Source organism: Vicia villosa, linkage group LG5, assembly GCF_029867415.1.
Source record: "Vicia villosa cultivar HV-30 ecotype Madison, WI linkage group LG5, Vvil1.0, whole genome shotgun sequence".
NCBI classification, from domain to species: domain Eukaryota; kingdom Viridiplantae; phylum Streptophyta; class Magnoliopsida; order Fabales; family Fabaceae; genus Vicia; species Vicia villosa.
In genome coordinates, this window is record NC_081184.1 from 167,729,254 (window position 1) to 167,753,536 (window position 24,283).

At 34.0% G+C, this 24,283-nt stretch overlaps 5 protein-coding genes across 5 annotated transcripts; 4 read left to right on the forward strand and 1 right to left on the reverse strand.

The window, feature by feature from the left end:
- Positions 1–1,177: 1,177 nt before the first annotated feature.
- Positions 1,178–4,253, forward strand: LOC131603787 (uncharacterized). Its single transcript, XM_058876219.1, has 3 exons — positions 1,178–1,331; positions 1,676–1,862; positions 3,713–4,253. The coding sequence occupies exons 2-3, from the start codon at positions 1,681–1,683 to the stop codon at positions 3,897–3,899; spliced, it is 369 nt and encodes a 122-aa protein (XP_058732202.1). The 5' UTR covers positions 1,178–1,331; positions 1,676–1,680; the 3' UTR covers positions 3,900–4,253.
- A 3,863-nt stretch (positions 4,254–8,116) lies between these two features.
- LOC131603786 (uncharacterized) lies at positions 8,117–11,513 on the forward strand. Its single transcript, XM_058876218.1, has 3 exons — positions 8,117–8,273; positions 8,558–8,746; positions 11,059–11,513. Exons 2-3 carry the CDS (start codon positions 8,565–8,567, stop codon positions 11,243–11,245), a joined length of 369 nt encoding a protein of 122 aa, XP_058732201.1. The 5' UTR covers positions 8,117–8,273; positions 8,558–8,564; the 3' UTR covers positions 11,246–11,513.
- A 1,349-nt stretch (positions 11,514–12,862) lies between these two features.
- LOC131603783 (probable caffeoyl-CoA O-methyltransferase At4g26220) lies at positions 12,863–14,405 on the forward strand. Its single transcript, XM_058876216.1, has 5 exons — positions 12,863–13,101; positions 13,181–13,260; positions 13,425–13,569; positions 13,652–13,783; positions 13,855–14,405. Exons 1-5 carry the CDS (start codon positions 13,033–13,035, stop codon positions 14,143–14,145), a joined length of 717 nt encoding a protein of 238 aa, XP_058732199.1. The 5' UTR covers positions 12,863–13,032; the 3' UTR covers positions 14,146–14,405.
- Positions 14,406–15,673: 1,268 nt separating this feature from the next.
- LOC131603784 (small ribosomal subunit protein uS8my-like) lies at positions 15,674–18,800 on the reverse strand. Its single transcript, XM_058876217.1, has 3 exons — positions 18,541–18,800; positions 16,066–16,226; positions 15,674–15,887 (listed from the first exon to the last, which is right to left on the reverse strand). Exons 1-3 carry the CDS (start codon positions 18,668–18,670, stop codon positions 15,789–15,791), a joined length of 390 nt encoding a protein of 129 aa, XP_058732200.1. The 5' UTR covers positions 18,671–18,800; the 3' UTR covers positions 15,674–15,788.
- Positions 18,801–20,053: 1,253 nt separating this feature from the next.
- LOC131603788 (F-box/LRR-repeat protein At4g29420) lies at positions 20,054–22,847 on the forward strand. The gene is made up of 2 exons (XM_058876220.1): positions 20,054–20,617; positions 21,666–22,847. The coding sequence occupies exons 1-2, from the start codon at positions 20,164–20,166 to the stop codon at positions 22,577–22,579; spliced, it is 1,368 nt and encodes a 455-aa protein (XP_058732203.1). The 5' UTR covers positions 20,054–20,163; the 3' UTR covers positions 22,580–22,847.
- The last annotated feature ends 1,436 nt before the right edge of the window (positions 22,848–24,283 follow it).

The following is a 24,283-nucleotide window of genomic DNA, read 5'->3' on the forward strand; positions in this document are numbered from 1 at the left end:
GCATTATCGCGCCTTCTTTGCCACATACATCTTCCCTTTTTTTCTATAATCTCTACTCTCTTATATTCTTTCTTTTTCACCTTCTCATTTTTATGCAAATGTTCCCTATTTTAGTTTCGTTTTTATCGCATATCTTCTTCTATAATCTCTCAATTCCTTTGTTTTTTCTTTTTCACCTTCACTAATCTCTCATTTCTTCTATTTTTGTGTTTCATTCTAATAATTTTTATATTGTTTTATATTATTATTTTATGTTTATTAATTTCACTTTTATCTAATTTAATTTTTACATATTAAATAGAAAGTTGTTGTCAAAATATGATGAGTTTTGTTGTTATTTGATAGTGTATGAATGTCTAAATACAAAGTTATGTTGTCATCTATATGTATATGTATGGTTCAATAAAATTTTTTTAAAAACCGAACCAACCGAACCAAACCGCATTAGTTTGGTTTGGTTTGGTTCGGATTTTTTTTAAAAGCCAACCGAACCAAACCAAACCGCACAATTTTTTCTCTTGCAGTTCAGATGATTTTTTTGTCAAAACCGCCCAAACCGCACCGCGAACACCCCTAGGCTAGAGGGCTATTTATAGGACAGTTCTGTAACGGTCCACTCCATTTTTTTAGGGCCTATGCGTGATTTGCGGCCAGGAAACGCGGAGAGCTAGCCGTTGCCGAGCACGAAGCTTCAGCGTGCTCGGTCCTAACTTGCTATTGCCCGGAACATGTCGGGAAAAGCTATCGCGTGTTTAGACCAGGACACGTTGGACCAAAGAGTAGATTATGTCAATTTGAATAATTGGGCCAGTCCGGAACACTATCAAAGTCCAATTATGTGATATATGCATTTAGAATATGTTAAAAATATCAGATACAAGATAAACTAATAGAATCCTGAATTTGTTACAAATTTAGTTATAGGTGAAACTACTAGAGCTAGTATATAAATGTGTTAGCCTCTCATTGTAATAAATTAACATAGTAATGAATACAATTCAATCAGAATTCTCTCACATCATAGTTAATAGAAAAAGTATGGGTGTAAATAACAATTCACTGTGACCACCTACTTTGGGCTCACGTGGCCCAAATAAGTCTAGACCAAACTGAAAAGGAGAATTTTTTATAAAAAAAAAAAAACGAAAAAGAATGAAGAATTAAAATTAAAAAAAAAAAAAAAAAACACTTCACAGTTCACACAACTACGCAAGGTTTAGACTCGAACGCTGAGAGACACACATATAGAGATACGCACTGTCGGTAATTGCAGCGTCGTGAGGTAGCGGCGGCGAACAATTTCCGATCACCGCATTCATTCACTTGACAAGGTAACGTTCCTCCGTCGTCTCTGAATTATCACTCCCGTTGAGATATTATCGTTTTCTGTATTACTCTTCAGATCTGGTTTCTCCGATTTTGTTTCCTGATACTTTGCTACTCACAAATTCGTCTCGTGAGTTGTGATTTTAATTCTTCAATGTTTTGTTATTGATTTACCGAAAATTTGTAGATACGTAGGGTTTTGAACAATTTTTCTTCAATCTGCTGAATAAATTTTCTTGAAGTTCTAATTTTAAGATAGAATTAAATGGAAAAGTTAATATAACAATTTGAAGCTTGTAAATGAGGTGAATGGTTTGAAATGATTATAATTCGCGATGTCTTTTTCCAGATTTGATGGCGGCAAAGTTGCAGCAGTTGACGTCCAAGGCGTGTCAGGCATCGCAATTTATAGCCAAGCATGGAACTTCTTACCACAAGCAGCTGTTGGAACAGAACAAGCAATACATTCAGGATCCTCCTACAATAGAGAAATGCAACCTTTTGGCCAAGCAATTGTTTTACACTCGCCTTGCTAGGTTTTATTTCAATCAATTTTTTTTTCTCTTCATTCTTAATATATTTAGTTGGATTTAGTGTGTAATATTCTCTAGTTATATAGTATACTTGTTTGTTGGCCATGATTTATTGATTTTTGTACTTGCTAAAAGTATAATACCTATACTTAGTATAATACGTGACTACCTTTAGGCTATGTTTGGATATCACGAAATGGACGGAGCAGAGTGGTATGAAGCGGAATAGAACGGAGCGGAATGAAGATACCATTCCATTGTTTGGAAATTTTATGACGGAATAAGGCAAATTGTTCATTTTGCCCAAATCGAAGGGGAAGGAATATGGTGGTAAGTGATGGAATGGAATGGATCCATATCACTCTTTTCCTCTCCGCTCCATCCGTTTTTAAATCATCCAAACAATGCAATATCATTTTATTCCATTCCGCTCCACTCCGCTCCATCCGATTCCATCAATCCAAACAAAGCCTAGTGATCTAGGGTTGTCAGAGACTTTAAGGTATGTTGTAGGGTTAAGAGCTAGCTCACGTAAGGAGGTGAGAAGCCCTGTGTATGTAGTTTTTGTGTGAATGTCAGATTGTCCCCTTCTCGATTTTAGGGTTGAGATATTTATAGTTGAGCTGAGCCTGGATCGTAGACCTCTTGGAAATAGCAACCACCACCAAGAGAATATGGGAGTGGACAGTTAATCCACTGTTATTTTGGAGAGCATGGTTAACTCCTCTATGGCTTCTTCCGTACCGTTACGGAATAGGGACACGCAATTTCCCCACTTTCCCACATCAGGCAATTTATCCCAGAGGAAAGTGCCGTATCCAATAAACGGGCAAACGATCTAAAAAACGGGTGATCAGGGGATCTTTATGGGCGAGGCAGTGCATTACTTGCCTCCCATATCGCCTGCCCCTTATGGGCCCCCTTACTAATATACCAGTACAATTTAAATGAATTTGTTGACATTCTTTGTTGCAATTTGATGTCAGTCATTATCTTTCCCTTTATTGACATGGGAGAAATCCCTGGAGCGTGAGGTTTCAAGTTTTGAAACTGATGTTCATTGTTTGATCATGTTTTTGGAATGCACACTTGAAAATCTTACTTTTGTATAAGATTAACATTAATATTTTTGTAGGATGATTGGGTGATCACGGGTCAACATGAAATTTTTCTTAGCAATCAAGTGTTAATAACTATATAGGATACAGCCCATGAATATGTTTAGAGTTTACTGTTGGATAACATAGAGTTCATGCCATGAATTAGGGTTTATGTGGTATTGGATTCTACATTGAAGTCATAGATATGATCAGAATTATGATCCTATGTTGAATTGAAACAGCAGATTTATTCTGAAAATTGTTCAGAACTGCTGTAGAAGTACAAAGAGAATGACTGTTTATTGACCCCTTTTGAACTCTTGAACTAACATGATTCTTAAGCCTCAAGGACTTTTTGGACTGCCCATCTTTAGTTGAAGCTCTAAATACAAAGTTGGGAGTTAGCTTCATAAATATATCAAATATGTCAAACCACAACTTATAACAGTTTAGCCGTTTTAGAACTATGTTGATCTCTATCGCAGCTGCAAGACACTAATTTTAGAATTGTGATTAGTTAGTTAGCAATAAGTGTTTGGTGCAACGTGACATTGGATCAAAGGTATGAATAGTGGCAATGCATAGATATGGTAGTCTGGTTGGTGCCATTTAGCAGCATTTCCTTGGTTGATTCATTTTGCTATATGTTTAGTGAATCTATTCTATTCTATTCTATTCTATTCTATGCTAATTTAGTTTCTGTTGCTTCTGTTATTACATTTAAGTTATAACTCATCCATCAATCTCTTGCAGTATTCCAGGTCGTTATGAATCCTTCCATAAGGAACTTGATTATGCCAAGCAATTCTGGAAGAACAGGAAAGAGATAAAGGTTGAAGATGCAGGTATTGCTGTTTTGTTTGGCCTAGAATGCTTTGCATGGTTTTGTGCTGGCGAGATTGTTGGAAGAGGATTTACTTTCACAGGTTACTATGTCTAACAGTAACCACTTTATAATGTAATGATTTAGCGGGGCTCTATACTCTCCTAAATCCAGGAGTAATGTCATTTATAACATTATGTTGATGTTGATTTTGAGCATTCTACAAGCAATTTGTCATTCTTTTTCTTGAGGAAAAAAAGGTTGCAAAACTAGTGGTTAATAAACCTCGGCAACCTCTTGTATTTGAAGCGGGATGGACTTGTGTTGTTCTCTTATCATTTTAGAAAGCTAGCGGCGGGAATCGACCATAATTATTTTCCTGTGATTTTGTCATTTTTAATATCCATGTTTTTAGCTTTGTATGAATAGACTGAGAATAAATTGTTGAAATTTTGTACTGGCTTTTTCATCTTGGTGTACTGAGTACATATTACTGCAATATAGCAGTAGGGGTATAATTATAGATGAATTATCATATTTGCCTTGGGTTAAGCTTATATTTATTTAATGTAAGACACAATTTCAAGCTTTAGATTGAAATTAATTATTAATTATTTTAACGAATTAAACTCAAATTCTACAAACTTGACATTAACTAAAGGGAGATCCTTCATATACAATTTCAATGTGCCCAATTTCAAACAAGTTCATAAAAAATGGTACCCCATAAAAAGGCCATGATCTTAAGTTGGACAGACAAACCAACTTGATGTGGTCTATTGTTGTTTAAGTATCTTGGTGGAGAATTTAACCTCCCTCGTTAACCTAATACCCCTAGTATTTTTATATTGGCAAAAATGTCCTTCTCATTATTTATCAATTGGAAAATAATATTTGGTCCAAAATTTTATTTTGAACAAGCTGTAAAAATCAAGAAATCCAGTGTATATAACAGAAGTTTTGGTACGAAATTTTTTGGAAATGGGTGGAAATTATGCAATTTTATTAGATATTTAAAAAATCATTTTCTCATAATTACAAAAATCTTTTTTTTTTAATTGTTGCATTTTTATTGAACTTTTTAAAAATTCTACATTTATGAGGAATCCTTCTACCAAATTTTTTGAAAAAATTGGTAAACGTAAACAAATTAGGATTTTTAGTCTAGTGTAAAAATTTGGCAGTTCAAAATGTTTTATTTGTACAGTCCAGATCTTGATGGTTCTTATGTCGATTTTATGTAGTTTTTCACCACTGAATGTTTTACTTGTATGTTTTGTTTTTAACTTGTTCAAAATTTAATAGGCTTTTGGTATCTCTCATATTGATAATTTATTCTTTATATGTTGTAAATGAGAGATATTTTCCTTTCGAGCTGACGTGTTAACAATGGTACAGTTTATTGGTAAACAACATAATACTATTGTTGTTACGATTCATTCTGATACTGCAAATGAGATAAGAGGGATGAAAGATAAATTGATTATAGGTTGTGAGAGAGGAAGAAACTACAAAAGTAAGAATTTCTCTGGAGGCAGTTAGTTATATTATGAAAGTTAAATGTCCATTTATGCTGAGATTTGGGCCAAGTGGTAACAGTTGGAAGGTGATGGTTAGGTGTGAGTTTCACAATCATAAACTAGCTGCAGATTTAGATGATCATGACTTATTAGGCCGTTTAAAAGATGATGAAAAACAATTTGTAAATGGCATGACAAAATACAATATGAAGATAAATACATGTACTTGACCATAAACAGGTACGATTCAAATGTTGTGGAACTTGTTTAATTTGTTGTTGATTTTTTACTATACATACAAAACAAACAGGTATTAAATTATCCAAAAGTGCAACTTTTGATTTATTTGTTACTAGAAACCTGATGATTATTGATTGTTTCATGGACACTGGAGAAGACGAAAAAGTTGTTCGCTTCCGAGAAGTTGCTACCGAAGCTTTTGGTGACAGATCAGAAACTGACGTTGATGAATGTAATGGAAGTTGTGTTCCCAAGCTCAAATCATATGTTGTGCCTGTTTCATATTTCAAAAAAAAATTAGTATGAAGTGTAAGGAGTATGTCGAATCTAAAAGGCAAGAACATGTTATGGATCTATGAAACAAAATCATGTATTCGAATAGGGAGTTTGAGTTTGTGAAACACTTGAATCATTTTGAGATAGTATGTGCTGATATTTTTTTAGTTGTTTAGTATGTGCGCGAAACATGTTTGAAACCATATAAAGAAATGTTTCTTGGTGCATGAACTAATAAAGTCACTCATTTATGGAACATGTTATAATGCTATTTCAAACACACTATACATCTACTTTCAGTTCATATGGCCCAAACAATCTGGAGGTCATGACTGTAGGGTGTGCTCACTTTTAAAATGGAACTTGCCATTTATTTGAAAAATAAAAATAATAAAAGAAAAAAAAGCTTTCAAAGAATAAGAAACGAATAAGCAACTAAACAAATGTTTCAAAGGGAAAAGACACCAGCGATAGGTGAGTTTGTAGCAAATTTTATCCGTTTAAGCTACAAATTCATGATGTAATTCTTATCACTCAATTAATTTTATTTATTTTTGGTGAATAGTTTTACCTTCTATTGGAGTTGTTTTGGTATACCCACATTTGTGTAGGTGTTGTTTGAAGTGATTTTTCCCGTCATTATTTTATATTTGTGAAGTTTGTTAATTCTCTAGTGTTATTAGGAAGACTTTTGTATACCCATTATTGATATAATGGAACGTTTGGCTGGATTAGGTCTCTTATTTTTCATTCTCTCATTTTGAGAGAAGTTTTCCACGTTAAAAATTACGTGTTATTGCTATTATTATTGTGCTCTGCAGTTGGTTTTGATGGTTGTATGTTCAAATTGCATAGGTTTGGAAAAATGTTTTGCTTGAAAATATTTCAATGATTAGATTATTTCCCAAGTTGTATCAAAGCCTGATTAGCTTGTTTTGTGTATTTTAAATGGAGAAAAATCAAAAGTCAAACATAATTAAGCTCAACTATACTAATTATACACTCTGGAAGATTCTCATGAAAGATAAGTTATACAACAAAGATTTGTATGATCTTATTGAAGGGGGGAAACGTAAACGAAGTGATAAGTCTAATGCCGAATGAAAGAAGATGAATCGGGAGATAGTTGCTCTAATTAAACAATGCTTGGACTTCAGTGTATATTCATATGTTGAAGCTAAAACTGAAGCACGGAAAATGTGGAATAAATTAAAGAGTTATATAAGCGCTAGAACAGGCAAAATAAAACATGGTTGATCAAGAAGTTCGTTAATATGAAATACGAGGATAACTCAATGGCAGAGCATATGAGTGTGTTTTAGAATATTGTGAGTATGTTGGCAACTATTGATATTAAGTTGGATGATGAATTGCAAGTCATATTACTGCTTAGTTCCTTTCTTGATAATTGAGAAGTTCTTGTTGTGACACTTATTAATTCAACTTTGAATGAGAAATTGGTAATGTTAACGGTTAAAGATAGCATGTTTAATGAAGAAGTTAGAAGAAAAGAGTGTGGTTTGAATATTACTTGTAATTAGTTTGAAGCTCTAGTTATTGAACCAAGAAGGAGAAGCAAAACAATAAATTTTCATAAGCGTGACAAATATGAGAGTTACGACAAGTCAAGAAGTAGAATACACCAGGATACATCCTTGTGTCAATTTACTTACTGCATTTTATTTTTCCAGCTTTATCATTCATCAGATTATCATATTTTCCATAAATACAAAAAGAACCCTGGCATCTCTAAAATAACAATAAAAAAGGTCTTAAAACCTAATCCCCCTAGTTATTCTCTATACTTACAAAATATACTCCTCTAAAAATATGCATTCATTATTTTTTAGTAATCTAATAAGTAACATTGAATTTCCTTTAATAGTAATGGTCCTGATAGGAGGCAAAATATTCTAGGCTTAGATCACATTGATGTTTGCATGATGGATGATAAATTTTTAGGTGATGCATCACAATTTATTACTTTTATTGACGACCACTCTAGATAAAACATGGGCTTTTATTTTGAAATCTAAAGACCAAAAACTCAATTAAAACATGAGATTAAATATAAAAAAAGTTAAAATATGAAGAATCAAAATCAAGAATTTCATAACAAAAGAGTTAAAAATTACAAATTAAGTAAAACATGAACCAAAATTAAACTTATATAATAATTGAGCTCTCAATTTATTTGAAAAATCAAGAGAATCTCAAATCCAAAAAACCAGGGTACTAATAGTAACCCATATCACCCACCTATTCTCAGTTCACAAGGCCCAAACAATCAAAACCAAATTGCTCAAGAACAAAAATAAACAAAAAAAAAAAAAGCGAAAATTCACACACAGGGTTAGAGTCTATAGAGTTGAGTTTTCACATAGAGCCGCATCCTTTGTTCTTGCAGAAGCTGCGGCGAACAATCTCCGATTACTGCACTCATTCACTCCACAAGGTAACGCTTCTTCTTCGTCCTCCATTCCTTTCCCAATCTCTTCAGATCTCATTATCCTATAGACACTGTTATCGTTTTCGTATTCCTCTTCAGATCTGCGAATTTCTAGGGTTTTGACTTTGCAACCATAAATCCATATAAATTATCATTGATTAGAACAATTTACGTTGTTTAAAATTATAATTATGGATTAGGAGTTTATTAATATTTTCTTTTAACGTGATTAGTATGTTTGAGTGATTGATGTATTGTGCATTGTTTTTTTGTTTTTGATTTGTTTGCAGATTTGATATGGCGTCGAAGTTGAAGTCGTTGCAATCGAAAGCATGTCAAGCATCGCAATTTATATCCAGGCATGGAAATGTTTACTACAAGCAGTTGTTGGAGCAGAACAAAGAGTACATTCAGGAGCCTGCTACAATTGAGAAATGCAACCTTTTGTCAAAGCAATTGTTTTACACCCGTCTGGCTAGGTTATATTTTATCCAACTCTGTTCTTTTTCAATTTTGCGCTATAATTCTTTATTTGGATAATCTTGTTGTTGTCTATAATTTGTTCGTTTGGTTGGTATTGTTGTCATTCTGAATTCCACTTTGATTTTGTTGGTAATTTCTTGCTGTCATGGTTTTCCTTTACTCCACTTGGAAGCACTGAAGGGTGAGGCTGAGATTGCGTGTGTTGAATTAAAAAAAAAAGTAGTAGACTATTAGCATCTTGTTGCGAAGCAGCTTACTTTGGTATTTCATTTATAATAGTATTAGTGATTGCTAGTTGTTTACATAAAATGGTTAGGTGATCGGATACATTGATGATGTCTTTCTCAGATTTTTGGATATAATCTGGATTCTGATTTAATGTTCAAAATGAATACCTGAACATTGTAACACAACCAGATTGAACTACTCTGTCCAATCGGTTAGCATTTAAGTGCAAACAAATAGGATAAAACTTAGGTGCAGTGCTTTAGCCACTGTTCCAACCGTTCTCAACTAACAAAATAGTTAAATATCACCATCAATTTTGAAAGTGTAAAAAACTGCCTTTTAATAAATCTGTTTTTCTTAAAGTAGTAGTACTTATGGTGCTCTCTGTCTATGTATACTCCAAAAAACGAGCTGACGGATTACAAAACCAGTCTTTTTTATTGAAAAATACATTCCTTGGCTAAATTTTAGTTCAGTAAACTTTTATCGAAGATATGTAGGTAAAGCTGTAAGCTTAACTAATTTGGTTATAAGTAAACTGTTAGCCTAACCAAGTGGTGGGCTCAAGTGGTTAGTAAGCTTCTGCTAAAGTAAAATTGATCAGGAGTGCCTGAGTAATCCTTGGTTGAAATAATCATTCATTTGTCAAGCCCGAGTGATCCTTGGTTGAAATAATGATTTATTGGTCAAGTGTCACACATATTTCAGTTGAACTCCCAATTACACGTATCCCTTTTCCCCTAAGAACAGAATTAAGCTGTTAGCTTGCCGGGTGGTTAAGAATCGGTTACAATAGTCAACCCCTGAGCTTTCTATATATTGCTAATCATTGTATTAGAGACCAGTCAATGAAAATAAAATTAACAATGACTATTTACAGCCTCTGTATTTGGTTTCCTCTCTGTAATTTTTCCTATCTTTTAACTGTAGATCACTGCATATAGCAGTTCAATGAGCATTTTGGTTTCAAAGTATTGCTGCTTCTGATGTCCTTTTGGACTACCCATGATTAATTGAAACCCTGATTACAAAGTTGGACTCTCCCAGGCTTTATCTGTTGTTAATTAACTTAAGTATAATGACCAGTAAGTGAAGAAAATATCTATTTTGTATCAATAGTTATTCTTAATAGGAATTGTTTTCCTACATTGCAGTAGCAAGGCAAGCATATTTTGCAAATGCCAGCGCTTCAATGAAACATGTCTTTGCTTCAAATAATTTCTTTGGATGAGCACTTTGATTGATGTTTGGTACCGTTGTGCAGCATTTGGTTGATGTGACTTCTACTTGCATACCATAGTAATTAGTAAAACAATTGAGATTTAACCCCAAAGTGCCTTTCCTGCAATGGAGTGTATAGCAATATATATTCTGTGCATGTCAGCTACGCAGAATACTGCATACCTCCGTTTCTTATGTTACATCATATGAGCCATGTAGTTTACACAAGGAAAAAGCTTTGCTTGTTTGTATTATTATTACTATCTAATATAAGTCTAGCATACTATGCTTTTTCAACTATTTTTGGAAGGAGTAGCAAAGGAGCTTTCCTGAAAAATGTCCTGGGAGTTGCTATTTTTTTGTTTGCTGTGGTTGGTATAAAACAATAGGATTGTAAGTGCTACGGAGTGTAGAAATGCATGTAATTTTCCTGATCACTGCAAAATAAACACTTGTTGTTATTGGATAACTTTTTTTTATCTTGACAATTGCCCAGGACTATATTTTCATGTTTGAAGGTTTTTTTCTTCATATTCCATAACTGTGTGGTTTGATTATAGTCCTTGAATGTGATCAGCTCACAATGTGCTTGTGAAGGTTTACAATAATGAAGTTAATCATGTCAACAGTGCTGATAACATGATGCTTGTAGATCTTGGGCTGAAGCCTGCTTCTGTTTGATGTTTTAAACTTTGAATTTCGCTTATGCGCTCTATTACAGCATTATTTTCAAATTAGCTGTGCTTGTTAAGTTGTGCCAATGTCAAATACATACATCTGTCAAGTCTGTTCTAAACCAATTTTGTTTTCAGAGCTTCTTCTTGTCTATATATTACTCACTCTGGTATATATTTTGCAGCATTCCTGGTCGTTGTGAGGCCTTCAAGAAGGAACTTGATTATGTCAAGCAATTATGGAGGAACAAACAAGACTTAAAGGTTGAAGATGCAGGCATTGCTGCTTTGTTTGGCTTGGAAATCTATGCATGGTATTGTGCTGGTGAGATTGTTGGAAGGGGATTTACATTCACTGGTTACTATGTCTGAAAATAGTCACCTCTAAGTGTAGATTTTTGCAGTCCTGCATAGGCGCTATGTCGGTCTATACACTCAAATATGGGCATTCCGCATGGCAATGTGTTATTCTGATTTTTATTTACTCTGAGAAAACATGGTTGAGTAACTAGAGGTTAACTTTGATAAGCCTCAATAACCCCTTGTACTTGAATCGGGAAGAACCTTGCGTTTTGCACGTCTTTTCAACATTGGTGCTCCATCAATTTTTTAAAATAATTGTCACTACTTTTTGAAATGATGTTACTGTTTCTTCTTTTTTTGCTGCGTTCAAAACATTAAATGAGTTTTCTCTCGTTGTACAAGTTGCTCTAACAAAATATGGATTTCTGATTAAACCATCTCAACTGATCAGCTTTCCCTTCTATGTATATAAAGGCTTGGAAGTGAACTTGTTGAGTGGACCTTTGATATACTATTGCCGTAAAATAAACCTCACTTAAAATACTAAAATTCTTTTTTCACCCCCTTCTCTTATGTTCCTGATGTAAGTCTTTTTACCCTCAAGATAAAGTTTAAATGCATATTTAATTTAATCTTTGCAATTTTCTTACATATGGTGTCTAAAGAAATATAGTTTACTTGTTCTTTTAAACAAAATTTGGTTTACTTTTGAACCAGTGTTTTAGAAATTGAAGCGAATTGGCCGGTTGGAGTGGAAATCGGAGGATTATCAGTTTGGTCTGATTGTTGGCCTGGATAAACTATTGATTGAACCAGTGTGACTGGTCAGAACCGGTAGAAATTTGTAAACATTGAAGAAACTGATGGTTTGGTTAATTGCTTGTATTTTTTCTCAAATAAAACGACATTATTTAAACAATTTTTTTTAAATTAAAATTAAAATTAAGTATATTTTGGTTTAAACTTATTTGAAATAATTTTCTCTCTTTAAAATTAAATATATTTTGGTTTAAACTTAGAGTTAAAAGGTAGTGCAACAGTGTAAAATTATTTTACACTAATTTTACACTGTCATCTAATAGAAAATCATAAATGTGCCATGTCATTAAGTTTTTTTAAAATAAAAAATTGATTTAATTGGATACATGGGTGGTGATTGGTTGATAGTGTAAAAATATTTTACACTGTCCGTGCATCACCCCTTTTCTCTTAAACTTATTTGAAATAATTTTCTCTCTTTAAAATTAAATTTATTAGACAAGTTAGTTTGTTATGTGTGATGATTATATTTAGAAATTAAATTCAAAGATTGAACTTTTGAAATTATGATATTTTGAAATTTTGTAGCCATCATGATGTTTTTTAGAAATTGAGTCATTCGGTTCACCCAGTTATAATTATATAGTTTTGTTATATAAACCAGTTTATTTAACCGAATTTTCCTATTAAATTTGGTTTAGTCATGCAGTTCGATCAGTAAAACACTTACCCAATATCCCCTTCACTGATTTGATGACCGGTTTAATTTGTTTTGCAATGATGGAAGAAAAAAACAATTTTTTTTTACAAGAATTAAAAGTTAAAACAATATTTGTGGAGACAAGTTATTTTTAAACCTCTCAAAAACTATTAATATAGGCTTTCTGATTTGTCTTTTGAAACCATGAAAAGATTGTGATAGATTGAAATTCCAAACAAGGAAATCATGAACCATCGTGCATTCTTTGCGTGAAAGATCCTATATAAGAATACGATCTATATAAGAATACAATCATATTCACTGAAAAATCTATCCATACTCGTTCCTTTGATTTGGATGCTGGTTGTTAATAGCGTGAAGGGTTGCAGAGAAATAGATGGACAATATATCAAAGTCAACAGTTTCTCCCAATCCAATTATTTTGAAGAGTGAGGGCTTACTCAAGGTTCATACAAATATCTTTAGTCATTTTTGTTGTGATTGTTTTGATTGATTTCCCTACTTTAACACTAACTTTGTGACAGTATATACTAGAAACCAGCGTTTATCCACGAGAAGCAGAGATTCTCAAAGAACTAAGGAATGCAACCACAAATCATCCTCTGTAATTTTTCTTTATAATATAATAATATTACTTTCAACTTACAACCATGCAAGTTAGTTAACATAACATGATTTGATATGCATACAAGAATCTCAAACATGATAGTATGACATTGTTATATTTTCTTTTACGTATTATTATTATTATTATTTTCATTCTTTCAGTGGCTTCATGGGCACTTCACCTGATGCGGGTCAGCTAATGGCCTTGCTCTTGAAACTTTTAAATGCTAAAAAGACAATTGAAATAGGAGTTTTCACCGGATACTCTCTTCTCCTCACCGCACTTAACACTCCTCGTGATGGAAAGGTTTGTATATGTTTATGCTTCTAAGGTGGAGAAGTATCATTTATAGTTTATGTTATTAGCTCCCTTTGTTTACCTGGTGTAGATTACAGCTTTGGATCCAGACAGAAAAGCATATGAGATAGGACTTCCATTCATCAAAAAGGCTGGTGTTTTGCACAAGATTGACTACATAGAGTCTCCAGCTTTGCCGGTTCTTGATAAACTCCTACAAGATGTAAGCATCTTACAAAGCATCTCTACATAGGCCAATTATGGTTTTTTTTTTCATTTTCTGTTTTGGTGCAGCCTGCGAATGAAGGGACTTTTGGCTTTGCCTTCGTTGACGCTGACAAAAATAACTACTGGAATTACCATGAGAGGCTTATCAAATTGGTTAAGATTGGCGGGATTGTTGCCTATGATAACACACTTTGGGGAGGAACTGTTGCTTTACCAGAAATGGCAGTGTCAGAACCAAAGAGAGAATGGAGAAGATTCACACTTGCTTTTAACGAAGCAATTTCAAGGGATTCTCGTCTTGAACTTGCTTTTGTTTCAATAGGAGATGGGCTCACTATATGCAGGCGCATTCGCTGATTTAATTTGATTCCCAATATTGAGTTATGATCAATAGTCCAAGACATGGTCTAAGAAAATTACACTCCCCAATTTTTTTTCTTAATATAGCAACTAGAACTAACATGAACGCATTTGTTATTGCATAACCCATAATATGGGTTGTTAAGAATCGGTTACAATAATCAACCCCGGGTTTTCTATATGTTCTTAATCATTGTATTAGAGACCAGTCAATGAAAACAAAATTAACAATGATCATTTACAGCCTGTGTATTTGGTTTCTTTGCAAATTTTCCTACCTTTTAACTGTAAATCACTGCATTTAGCAGTTCAATGAGCAGTTTGGTTTCAAAGTATTGCTGCTTTTGATGACCTTTTGGACTACCCATGATTAATTGAAACCCTGATTACAAAGATGCACTCTCCTAGGCTTTATAAACTTGTCTAATACACCACACCACAACCCTTTATCTGATGTTAATTAACTTAAGTATAATGAGCAGTAAGTGAAGAAAATATCTATTTTGTATCAATAGTAGTTCTTAATAGGAATTGTTTTTCTACATAGCAGATTAGCAGTTGCAAGGCAAGCATATTTTGCAAATGCAGGCTCTTCAATGAAACATTGTGATTTTGTCAAACTCATCATTCATTCAAACATATATTAATTCAAGTTGTATTACCAATACCAGCAAGTATACTGACCAGAGTGCACGAAATGGGCTTGGTCATGGACTATTGAAACTCCAGACAGTTTTTAGTTTGATGTAAATTCAAAATTACTTGGCATCATCATAGAACTGTCTATAAACTACAATCTCTCATGATGATTAGCAAAAGGAACTTGATGAACTCATCACAAACATTCTACTGACCTCATACAAACAAATAGGAATGCATGGTCCCAGTTAGCTACATCAAACTGGACTACTTAAGCTCAACACACATGTTGATTATCAGCATTACTACGATTTTGACGTTTAAATAACCTTACACATTAAAGTGGTCATCATGCTTAAAATCAAATAAGCTGAATCTATATATAACTGTGCGGCATAGCCTCACCTCTAAGTCATACACATTCATAGTAATAGTCCTAAAATCCTTGGGAATCAAAACCACATCTTTTTTGAAGCAACAGAGATACTTTATATTTTACCACAAATTGCTATTGTTGATTAAGGCCATCCTATTTCATATGCAAAGTTAAGTACAAGAAAAAAATCTAGTAAAATTAATTGGACTTTATTTGGTCGGGCATTAAAATTTCAACCAGGCAACAGGGTTGGAAAATAAATTTCAACATTGATTACCCTCTAGAAAGAATTCTTCATCTTATCCAAAACTGTATCATCGGAAAAACAAATAAGAAAACCAGTGTGCAGAATGGTTGAACTTGAATTAACTACGGATCACACAAGTCCCACAATATATTTATAGTAGATTACGAACTAAAGATGACATGATATCCATTCAAGTCCTAGTCTATTATTTAACACAAACAAGACTAACTACCACAAAATTCATACAGCACAATACATCAATAGAAAACAAAACCTCCTTTGCTGAATAAAACATTCTTTCATCAAATTCTTTGAAAATTTATCGGGAAACTTAGCTGAACACAGTGGCTAGTTAAAATAACAAGGTAAAGGACGACTTTAGTGAAAGTAACCAAGAACTTGACCACCTACATTCCTTTTTGCAGCCTCTTCATGATCCAAAACACCATCGGGGGTTGTAATCACAACATAACCCCACTGCATCAAGATAAATAGAACAAAATGATTATCCTTTTCCTTAACTGCTTTCTTTTAAAAGAAAAAATGAAATATAAAAGTTGGCATCTGATGCAAACACCAGTCTCCATATTCAAAAAGGTGAAACTGCTATATGCCTATGACACTAAATGAAAACAAAACAATAAGCACTACCAACCTGATTTGTTGGAAGAGTACGCAGTCTGTAGGCTTCAATATCCTTTGCCTTTAAGTCTTGTCGGTATGTAAGGGCCTTGCAATCGTTAAGTCTACCTTGTAGTTCAACAGTGATCCTCCCCACTCTATGGGGATCATAGACCTGGAAGTCCTTGATATATCCTATCATGATAATGAATGAAAGAAAATTAGCTAAATTTACATTGGCATTGTAGTCACTCTCTGAAAATCAAATGATTTTAGTATGTCTAGAACCTTTCATTTTCATCCTAACTAGACCGTGTCAGAGGATTTTGGTAATGTTTCACACGTGCACATAGACATACAGAAATAAAAAACATTCTTCTCCAAATGATATAATACTGTTCGAAAATAGTTCCCAACAAAAAACATAGAGACGGATTTTATCCATTAGTAATGAAGTCCTAACACAGACACACACTGACACCGATGATAATCTGAGAAAAATAGAACTAATTAAATGCAATTACATGGGCAGACGTCCGGGATCAAATATGTGTTCAATCCTTCAATCGAAAGTATCTGTGCTACATAGTCCATGAAAAAGGTAGGAAACACCATAACAATCCTTAAGAATCCCTAGAAGTTTAACATGCAGGATCTTGTTCAAGTTAGAAGCTTTAGAAATGGTAATTATAACCATGAGGAACCTGTCGTTGTTTATTCACCGTCAGAAATCCCTAACTTTATTACTTTGAATCCTTTGGAGTATCAGGACCAACTAGGTGCAAGTGCAGAAGAATCAAGTAGGTTATTAATGATGCAACATCATCATCATCATCATCAACAACAGCACTATGGTAATTCATATCCTAATTCCCTGACTGATTTTCATTCTCCTCAACAAAAGCATGTGAGTGGTTTTGGAAATTGGAAAAACAGTACTGTTCAACATCAAGTCACTACTAGGTTTCTAAATAATGTAACAAATTCTCCTCCATGTGTTTATGGCGGTAATAAGCAATTAGGACATGTCATGCATCATACTCCTACTTCTTCACCACTGTATCAGAATCATTCTTTGCAAAATATTGTCAAGTCTATCACTTCCAATAGTTCAGATTCTCACATGACTCACTCATGCATCATAGCAATGCTCAAGAAGTTTGTGTAGTGAATGCTTCTGAACTTCAACATCAAAGCAAATCAGTTGGAGTTTGGACGGAAAAATCAAACGGATTCAAATCCACAAAGCTTATCATTATCACTTTGATCAAAGGCTCATGTTTCTAAAAAGTTGTGGAAAACCATTTCAAGATTCGGTGGTTGGAATAATACCTAATTCAAAGACTACTAGTTATGGAAAAGTGGGTCCACTTGGCCCTTTCACTGGTTATGCTACTATTCTTAAGAATTCATAATTCTTAAATATTGCTCAAAATTTGTTAGCTGAGGTTTGCTGTCCAAAATTTTTGTCAATATGCGATGTTTCAGAAACTGAAGTTGCTTCTATAGAAAGTCTTTCATGTTCTTCACCATCATCTATGTTTCATGTTAGTAGAGAAAATAGTGCTAATTGGGGATCCAGAAGTAGTTTGGTGTTTCATTGCGGCCAGATTATCAACAAAATAAAGCAAAAGTTTATTCTTAATTATAAGCAAAAATGAGTATCGTTCATGTATTAGGAGAAAATTGGTTTTATGATTTTTCTCTCCTTTCAGAAACTTTACTTTATAGGTACAATGGTAAGAAAAATTGGGAGGCAATATTGTTTTGCTGGGCTATGTATGACTAAAAATAGGTCAGCAGGAGATACAAGAAGTACCAACACCAAATGCAAATGGTATTTTCATCTTTCGAATCAGTGTAAGTGCTACATAGTCCATGAAAAAGGTAGGAAACACCATAACAATCCTTAAGAATCTCAAGTATGAATAAAATTAATTGTAATAGGACTAAAAATATGTTCGAAAATTATACTATGCGTGTATTTGGTTTTGCGTTGAAAAAGATTGATTCTAGGTGAATTGATTATATAAAATTGATCATGACTAAAAGTAAGTTGAAGGTAAAGTGATTTATGTTCAGATCAATTCTTGTAGAAGTGAGTTGAACGGTAAACTTCTGTGTAAAAATCACGTTTATACTAGTAAAAAGCTACAAATCTTAGCTATGAGTAAAATGAATTCTGAAAAACAGAATCAATTTTACTCGAGAGCAATCAAACATGTCAAAATCAATTCTCCACATCCATAATCAATTCAAATGCTCCAACACCGAAACCAAACATACACTAATTTAACAAACTTATGACATTATTAAGGACCAAATTTATATTTTTTTTTATTTTTCAAGAACTTAGGTTTCCATTATTTTAAAATTGGGATTCTAGGCTAACAATAACAAAATCCTAATGAAAGTTTACAACACAGACAAATCAAGCATAGAGCACTCAGTACATGAATTTCATACTCAATCATATAAAGAGAGAAAAAAATGTTAGTTGAATTATTACCGCGGTGTTTCATGATATGAAGAAAGGAAGAGATGACATTGGATATAGGTTTAAGCTCCACCATAGCTTTCCCTCTCTTCTCAGCATTCACCATACTTCTCAACGCATCATTCAGTATCCTTCTCCCCATTCTTTTCCCTCTCGATTGAGAACAATTTTGTTTATTGTGAAATTACGGTGTCACCGGTATCGGAGTTTGTTCGCCGTCGCAACCTCGCGACGCTGCAGCACCAGAATGCGCCTCTATATCTTTCTACGTCTTTCTTGTGAAACTCTTTTTGGGCCTTATGAGTTGAGACTGTGGCAATTGGAAATTGGTTTTTGCAATGCTACTTTTCTTATACACCCTCCTTTCACTTTTTAAGAATCAATTTTTTAAAATAGGAATTACTTTATTTCCGGAATAACTTTGCATATAAATATTTTTTATCAATTCAATCTTTAAATGAAATTTTTTATTGAGTATATTAACTTCACAAATGTTTACAAAAACTCAATAACTATAATTGTGTAATTGTTGTAATTTTACAACTTTATTTTACTTTTAATTAAAGTATTAAGGTTAAATATGTTTTTGATTTCTATAAAATATTAAATTTTGTTTTTGTCTCTATAAAAGTAAATGGTATGTTTTGGACCATACAAAATTAAAATTATCATGCACGTAGTTTTAAAACTAATGTGTATTTTTGAATAATTTTTTGGTTTGGGTTCGGATTCAGCTTGTAAAGATTTGAATAATATGAAACTCGCATCTAACCTTATCCGTTGTCATCCTTGTACACAATAAACCAATGTATTTGTCAGTAAAATTATAAAAAAAAGTAATATTTAAAAAATTCAACCCGTAAATTCTTACACCTCCATTCTATTTTATAAACAAATTTAACTTTTTAGTTTCATTCAATATTATACAAATTTAACTTTTTAGTTTCATTCAATAAATAAAATAATATTTAGCCTATATAAATTAGATACATTGAATTAGAAGTTAAATTTTAGCTATAATAAGAAATGGTGGGAGAAGGGGGGGCAAACGGGCATGCCCGTCTCGTTTAGCTCTACGCCGCAAAAGCTCGCAAAAAAACAGGACAGGGTGGGGCGGACATATTTGAGAATGCGCACCTAAAACCTCTCTCCGTCCCGCAAAAAAGTGAAGGTGGGGCGGAGAAAGTCCGCGGGCACTGGACATTTTAGTCCTAAAAATAGTAAAGTTGTATGAAAAAACTCATGTCTGCAAAAGCTCGAAAAAAATAGAACGGGAACGGGACAGATACATTAAAGAGAGTGGACCTAAAACCTTGCCCCGTCCCAAAAAAAATACTGACAAAACAGATTTTCTCTACAGGCCAGGCCCATTTTGCTACCCCTAGCTGGGAGGACATGTTATATGTTATGTTAATATCTAATAAAAAATCTTTCTTACAAAGATATTATGACACTATATGCTGTATGCATGCAAGAATCTCTCCCCACCTATTCAGAAAAACTATAAATTACCGCAAACACAATAAAAAAAAAAAAGTAAATTCCATTTGAAAAAACCACGCAAAACACGCGCAAACAAACCCACCGGTCTCATCATCAATTCATATCTCGCGCGGTGCAAATTCATCTCCATCAATGGAAAACCTCCCCTCTCCGCTACTCGTAGAAATCCTCACCCGCCTAAACGACACCTCCGATCTCGCACGATGCAGACTCGTTTCAACCACCTTAAACCAAGCCTCAAACGAAGTCCGCTCGTTAACCCTCCTCTGTTCCATGTCGCGTTACCTCAGATCCCGATCACCGGAAACCAAGCACCTCGTTACCCCTTTCAAGACCGTTTTGAAGAACCTCGTTCACCGATCGCCTGATTTCGAATCAGTGTCGATTGGCGTCGATAGATCGCTCGGGGGTGTCTCGTTTGATGATGTTGAAGATGAGTCTGATGATCTTCATCTGACGGAGTTTAATTTTATTCTTGATTGGCTTCCGTGTGTTTCTCGGTCTATCAAGAAGTTGTCTGTTTCGGATTTCTGGGTTCAATCTTGTTGGAGAAGATCCAAAGCCTTGTCCCTCATCTCTTCCACTTGTTAGCTTCTTCTTAATTCTCAATTATTCTTATTGTTTCTTCTCTTTATGAATAACCAAGATTTTGAATTCCCATTGCATTATAATTCTTCATATAGCTAAAAATAAAATTAAAATGGTAAATTGCGTGCATGGGTTTAGCAGGGTTTTAAAAACGGGTGGGGTGCGCAAAAGCTTTTGTGGTTGTCGCGGTGTGATATAACACCAATTTGTTTTTTAACATAAAAAACGGTGATAGCGGCACACCGATACCATTTTGTCGTGGCCGTATTCGCAATAGCAGACTATTTTTTAAAACTCTGGAGTTTAGGCCGAAAATCGGTTAGTCGTTGTCTTATATTTTGATTTTTGTAAGTAATAGTTAGACCAAATGTAAAAAGTAATAGGATATTAAAGCTTATCTAAGATCCATCGTATCACCGCATTGTGACCATCTCTATAAGAACCGTCATCTCTGAAAAAAGGTATGTCAATGTCAATGTTGGTGTTTAAAATTGACATCACGTTTGTGATTATGTTTGTCTTGTTTCTGGTATCCATACTTCTTAGGTTATAAAAATCCCGCATTTTATGAGATAAGACTTAAAAATGGGTTTAGAAGTGGTGGATAGTCTTATGAACTGGTTATCTAAAGAAGAGATGGACCAAATATACAAATGTACTAATAAATAATTACTTTCAAATACTGGGATGAAGTCGCATTTGATATCAAGAACAAATTTTAAATAATGGTCATTGTTGTTGTTGTTGTTGTTGTTGTTGTTGTATTGATTGCAGTCGCATTGACTCCTTGACTGAGAGTTGCAATCAAATACAACTAATGTTGATTCTGCCACAATCACGGCTGTGTGGTTTGGGCGCGTTATGTTGTATTGTGGTCTTAGGAAGATAAAAAAAAAACTAGTTTGTTGCAACCAATATTGTGGTTGCAGACATTTGTTTTAAACAATGGCCAAGACATCAAAAACCTTGATCTTGTGACCACTATCGCATTCCCATATCTTATTTAAAATCTTGCTGCTAATAATTTTGCTTCCTTTGTGTTTCAGGTTATGGTCTGGTGCAATTGGTGATTAGGAATGCTTGGTTAGCAGTGGATGGTTTGTGTTTGATGCCCACATTGACCAATCTGACTCTTGAGTTTGTAAGATTGGATGACGAAGATTTGAACATGATCAATACTTGTTTCCCTAATCTTACGCAACTTAATCTTATTGGAGTTGGAGGACTTAAAGAGCCCTCGATTAATCTCTCACATCTTCAGACTTGTCAATGGTCAGTTTCCAATGCTCCTCTTTCTTTGACTATATGTGCACCAAGTCTGGTTGATTTCCATCTCAAGTGTATCAAACCTAAGTTAATTTTCCTCGATGCACCTTCCTTGTCCAATTTCAATCTCTCTCTTGAGAATACTGCTGAGTTAGTATTGAAAAATTGTGGTAACATACAATGCCTTCAGCTTGAGGTGGAATGCCTCTCTCTTGGTTTCATTTTAAGCATGTTTCGCCGTTGCGTTGCGGTAGAGAGACTTAGCTTAGATTTTGTGAGAAGAACACAGATAGTTATAGGGGTTGAAGTTGATCTAGTGGAGTTTGCCTTTGATATACTGTTGAATTATTTCCCAAATTTAAGATATCTTAGTTTAGGTTCCGGGGCTTGGCATGCCACGGAGAGTTCTTTCCAAAGGGGTAGTTTTGAAAATGCGACTGGGATGAAAACCTTGAAAGAGCTTATTGCACATATTGTGGTACTTGACATTGAGTTTACTCTAGCATTTATTTTCTCTATTTTGGATAAATGCACCCAATTGGGAGACATTTCTCTGCTCATCCACAGCGATGTTGATCCACGTGTTGCTGGAAACCTCATCTCCACATGCAGAAGTAAATTTCCAGGAGTGAGATGGAGATGGGGAATATGGAAAGAAGGAATCAAGGATACTTGGGTTTCTGATGGCATCTAGATTGTTTTACTGATAGGATTAGGACTTTGAAAGATTTTGAATAAATTGTGTTGAAGCAGCTTCATGGTGTAAGAGTAACCTGCAGTTAGTGTATAATATCATATGGTAGTGTAGTTTCTGTCTTGTGGATAGTTTTTTTTCTTCCACTTTCTGTATATTTGTATATTTAGATCTTTGAACTGGTCATGGTCACCGCTCACTTGTTCTGACTTCTGAGCATATGTATATATTGTTGGATAACTATGGTAACAAAAATCTATATCTTTAAGCATGTTTTTTTTTCTTCTTAGTAGAATGTCAGTGGCATGGGGGCGAGCCTATTACAAAATGATAGTAGAATGAGAAGTTTTTTTACCTGACACCCCATTCATCCATGTCAGCTAATAATTTTTCATAATACCTAAATTATTCATGCCATCTTTTTTTATTTTTATAAAAAAGAGTGTACAAAAAATTCGATAGTGCAATTTCTACTATACTCTGATTTGTATTCACATTATTGTTTTAACAACTTTTAATCATAGTAAACTTCAAAACACTTGTTTAAAGTTCAACTCAGAACCAACTATCTGATTTGTATTCACATTACTGTTCTAACAACTTCTAATCATACTAAACTTCAACACTTGTTTAAAGTTCAATTCAAAACCAACTAAAAAAATTAGAAAACTTGAAATTAAATTAAAAAGATGAAAGGGCAACCAAAAAAAAACTCGATGGGCAATGAAAATGAAAGGCATGAAATTTGCTGCTGAAATAAAAAAAATTAATGTTAAAAGGAACACATTTGCAATTAAATAAAATTAAAACTTTTTATTAACATAGTAAATATAAAGGTAAATTTTTTGTAATTAATCACATGCTTAAAAATAGACATGTGGCTTGGTATAAATATGATATTTTACCAAGTGAGACACAGTCAAAGCATTCAGCTTACCAAACCAGTCACTGAAAAGGAGATTTGGGAAGCATTGAAGGATATTGGTGACCTCAAAGCCCCTGGCATGGATGGCTTTGGTGCCAAATTCTTCAAGACTAGTTGGGAGATTGTCAAGCAGGATGTGATGAAGGTTGCTCAAGAATTCTTTGAGAAAGGTAAACTCTTTAAAGCTTTTAATAGCACCTTAGTTACCCTTATACCTAAGCATGACAAAGCAACTAGGTCAAGGACTTTAGACCCATAGCTGTTTGCACCACTTTCTATAAAATTATCTCAAAGGTCCTTACAAATAGGCTTGGACAAGTACTCCCTGATATTGTGCATTAGAGCCAAGCAGCTTTTCTAAAAGGGCAGGTGATTCAGAATCACATTATGCTAGCTTTTGAATCGGTAAGAGGCTATACCAGGAAAGGAGGCACCCCTAGAAGTATGCTCCAAATAGACTTGCAAAAGGCCTATGATATGGTTGATTGGTCCTCTTTAGAAGCAGTGTTGATGGAGCTTGGTATTCCCATGAAGTTCATCAATTGGATCATGTTGGGAACTACCACTGTGAGCTACAGGTTCAATGTGAATGGTGAGTATACTCAGGTCATGGAGGCAAAGAGAGGCATTAGACAGGGATACCCTATCTCCCCTCTCCTTTTTGTTATAATGATGGAATACATAAACAGGATGATGCAGAAGATGACTAGAAACTATGACTTTAGATTCCATAGTAAATGCCAGAAACTCAGGTTGACACATTTAACCTTTGCTGATGA

Bases quoted from the DNA above. Each gene is read 5' to 3' on its own strand.
- LOC131603787 (XM_058876219.1), top strand. From the start codon at position 1,681: ATGGCGGCAAAGTTGCAGCAGTTGACGTCCAAGGCGTGTCAGGCATCG. The intron at 1,863-3,712 runs GTTTTATTTCAA...AATCTCTTGCAG, and splicing joins TTTTACACTCGCCTTGCTAG to TATTCCAGGTCGTTATGAAT.
- LOC131603784 (XM_058876217.1), bottom strand. From the start codon at position 18,670: ATGGGGAGAAGGATACTGAATGATGCGTTGAGAAGTATGGTGAATGCT. The intron at 16,227-18,540 runs GTAATAATTCAA...TTATCATGATAG, and splicing joins TCATATCATGAAACACCGCG to GATATATCAAGGACTTCCAG. The intron at 15,888-16,065 runs GTTGGTAGTGCT...ATCTTGATGCAG, and splicing joins GTACTCTTCCAACAAATCAG to TGGGGTTATGTTGTGATTAC.
- LOC131603786 (XM_058876218.1), top strand. From the start codon at position 8,565: ATGGCGTCGAAGTTGAAGTCGTTGCAATCGAAAGCATGTCAAGCATCG. The intron at 8,747-11,058 runs GTTATATTTTAT...TATATTTTGCAG, and splicing joins TTTTACACCCGTCTGGCTAG to CATTCCTGGTCGTTGTGAGG.
- LOC131603788 (XM_058876220.1), top strand. From the start codon at position 20,164: ATGGAAAACCTCCCCTCTCCGCTACTCGTAGAAATCCTCACCCGCCTA. The intron at 20,618-21,665 runs GTTAGCTTCTTC...TTTGTGTTTCAG, and splicing joins GTCCCTCATCTCTTCCACTT to GTTATGGTCTGGTGCAATTG.
- LOC131603783 (XM_058876216.1), top strand. From the start codon at position 13,033: ATGGACAATATATCAAAGTCAACAGTTTCTCCCAATCCAATTATTTTG. The intron at 13,261-13,424 runs GTAATTTTTCTT...TCATTCTTTCAG, and splicing joins GCAACCACAAATCATCCTCT to TGGCTTCATGGGCACTTCAC. The intron at 13,570-13,651 runs GTTTGTATATGT...TACCTGGTGTAG, and splicing joins ACACTCCTCGTGATGGAAAG to ATTACAGCTTTGGATCCAGA.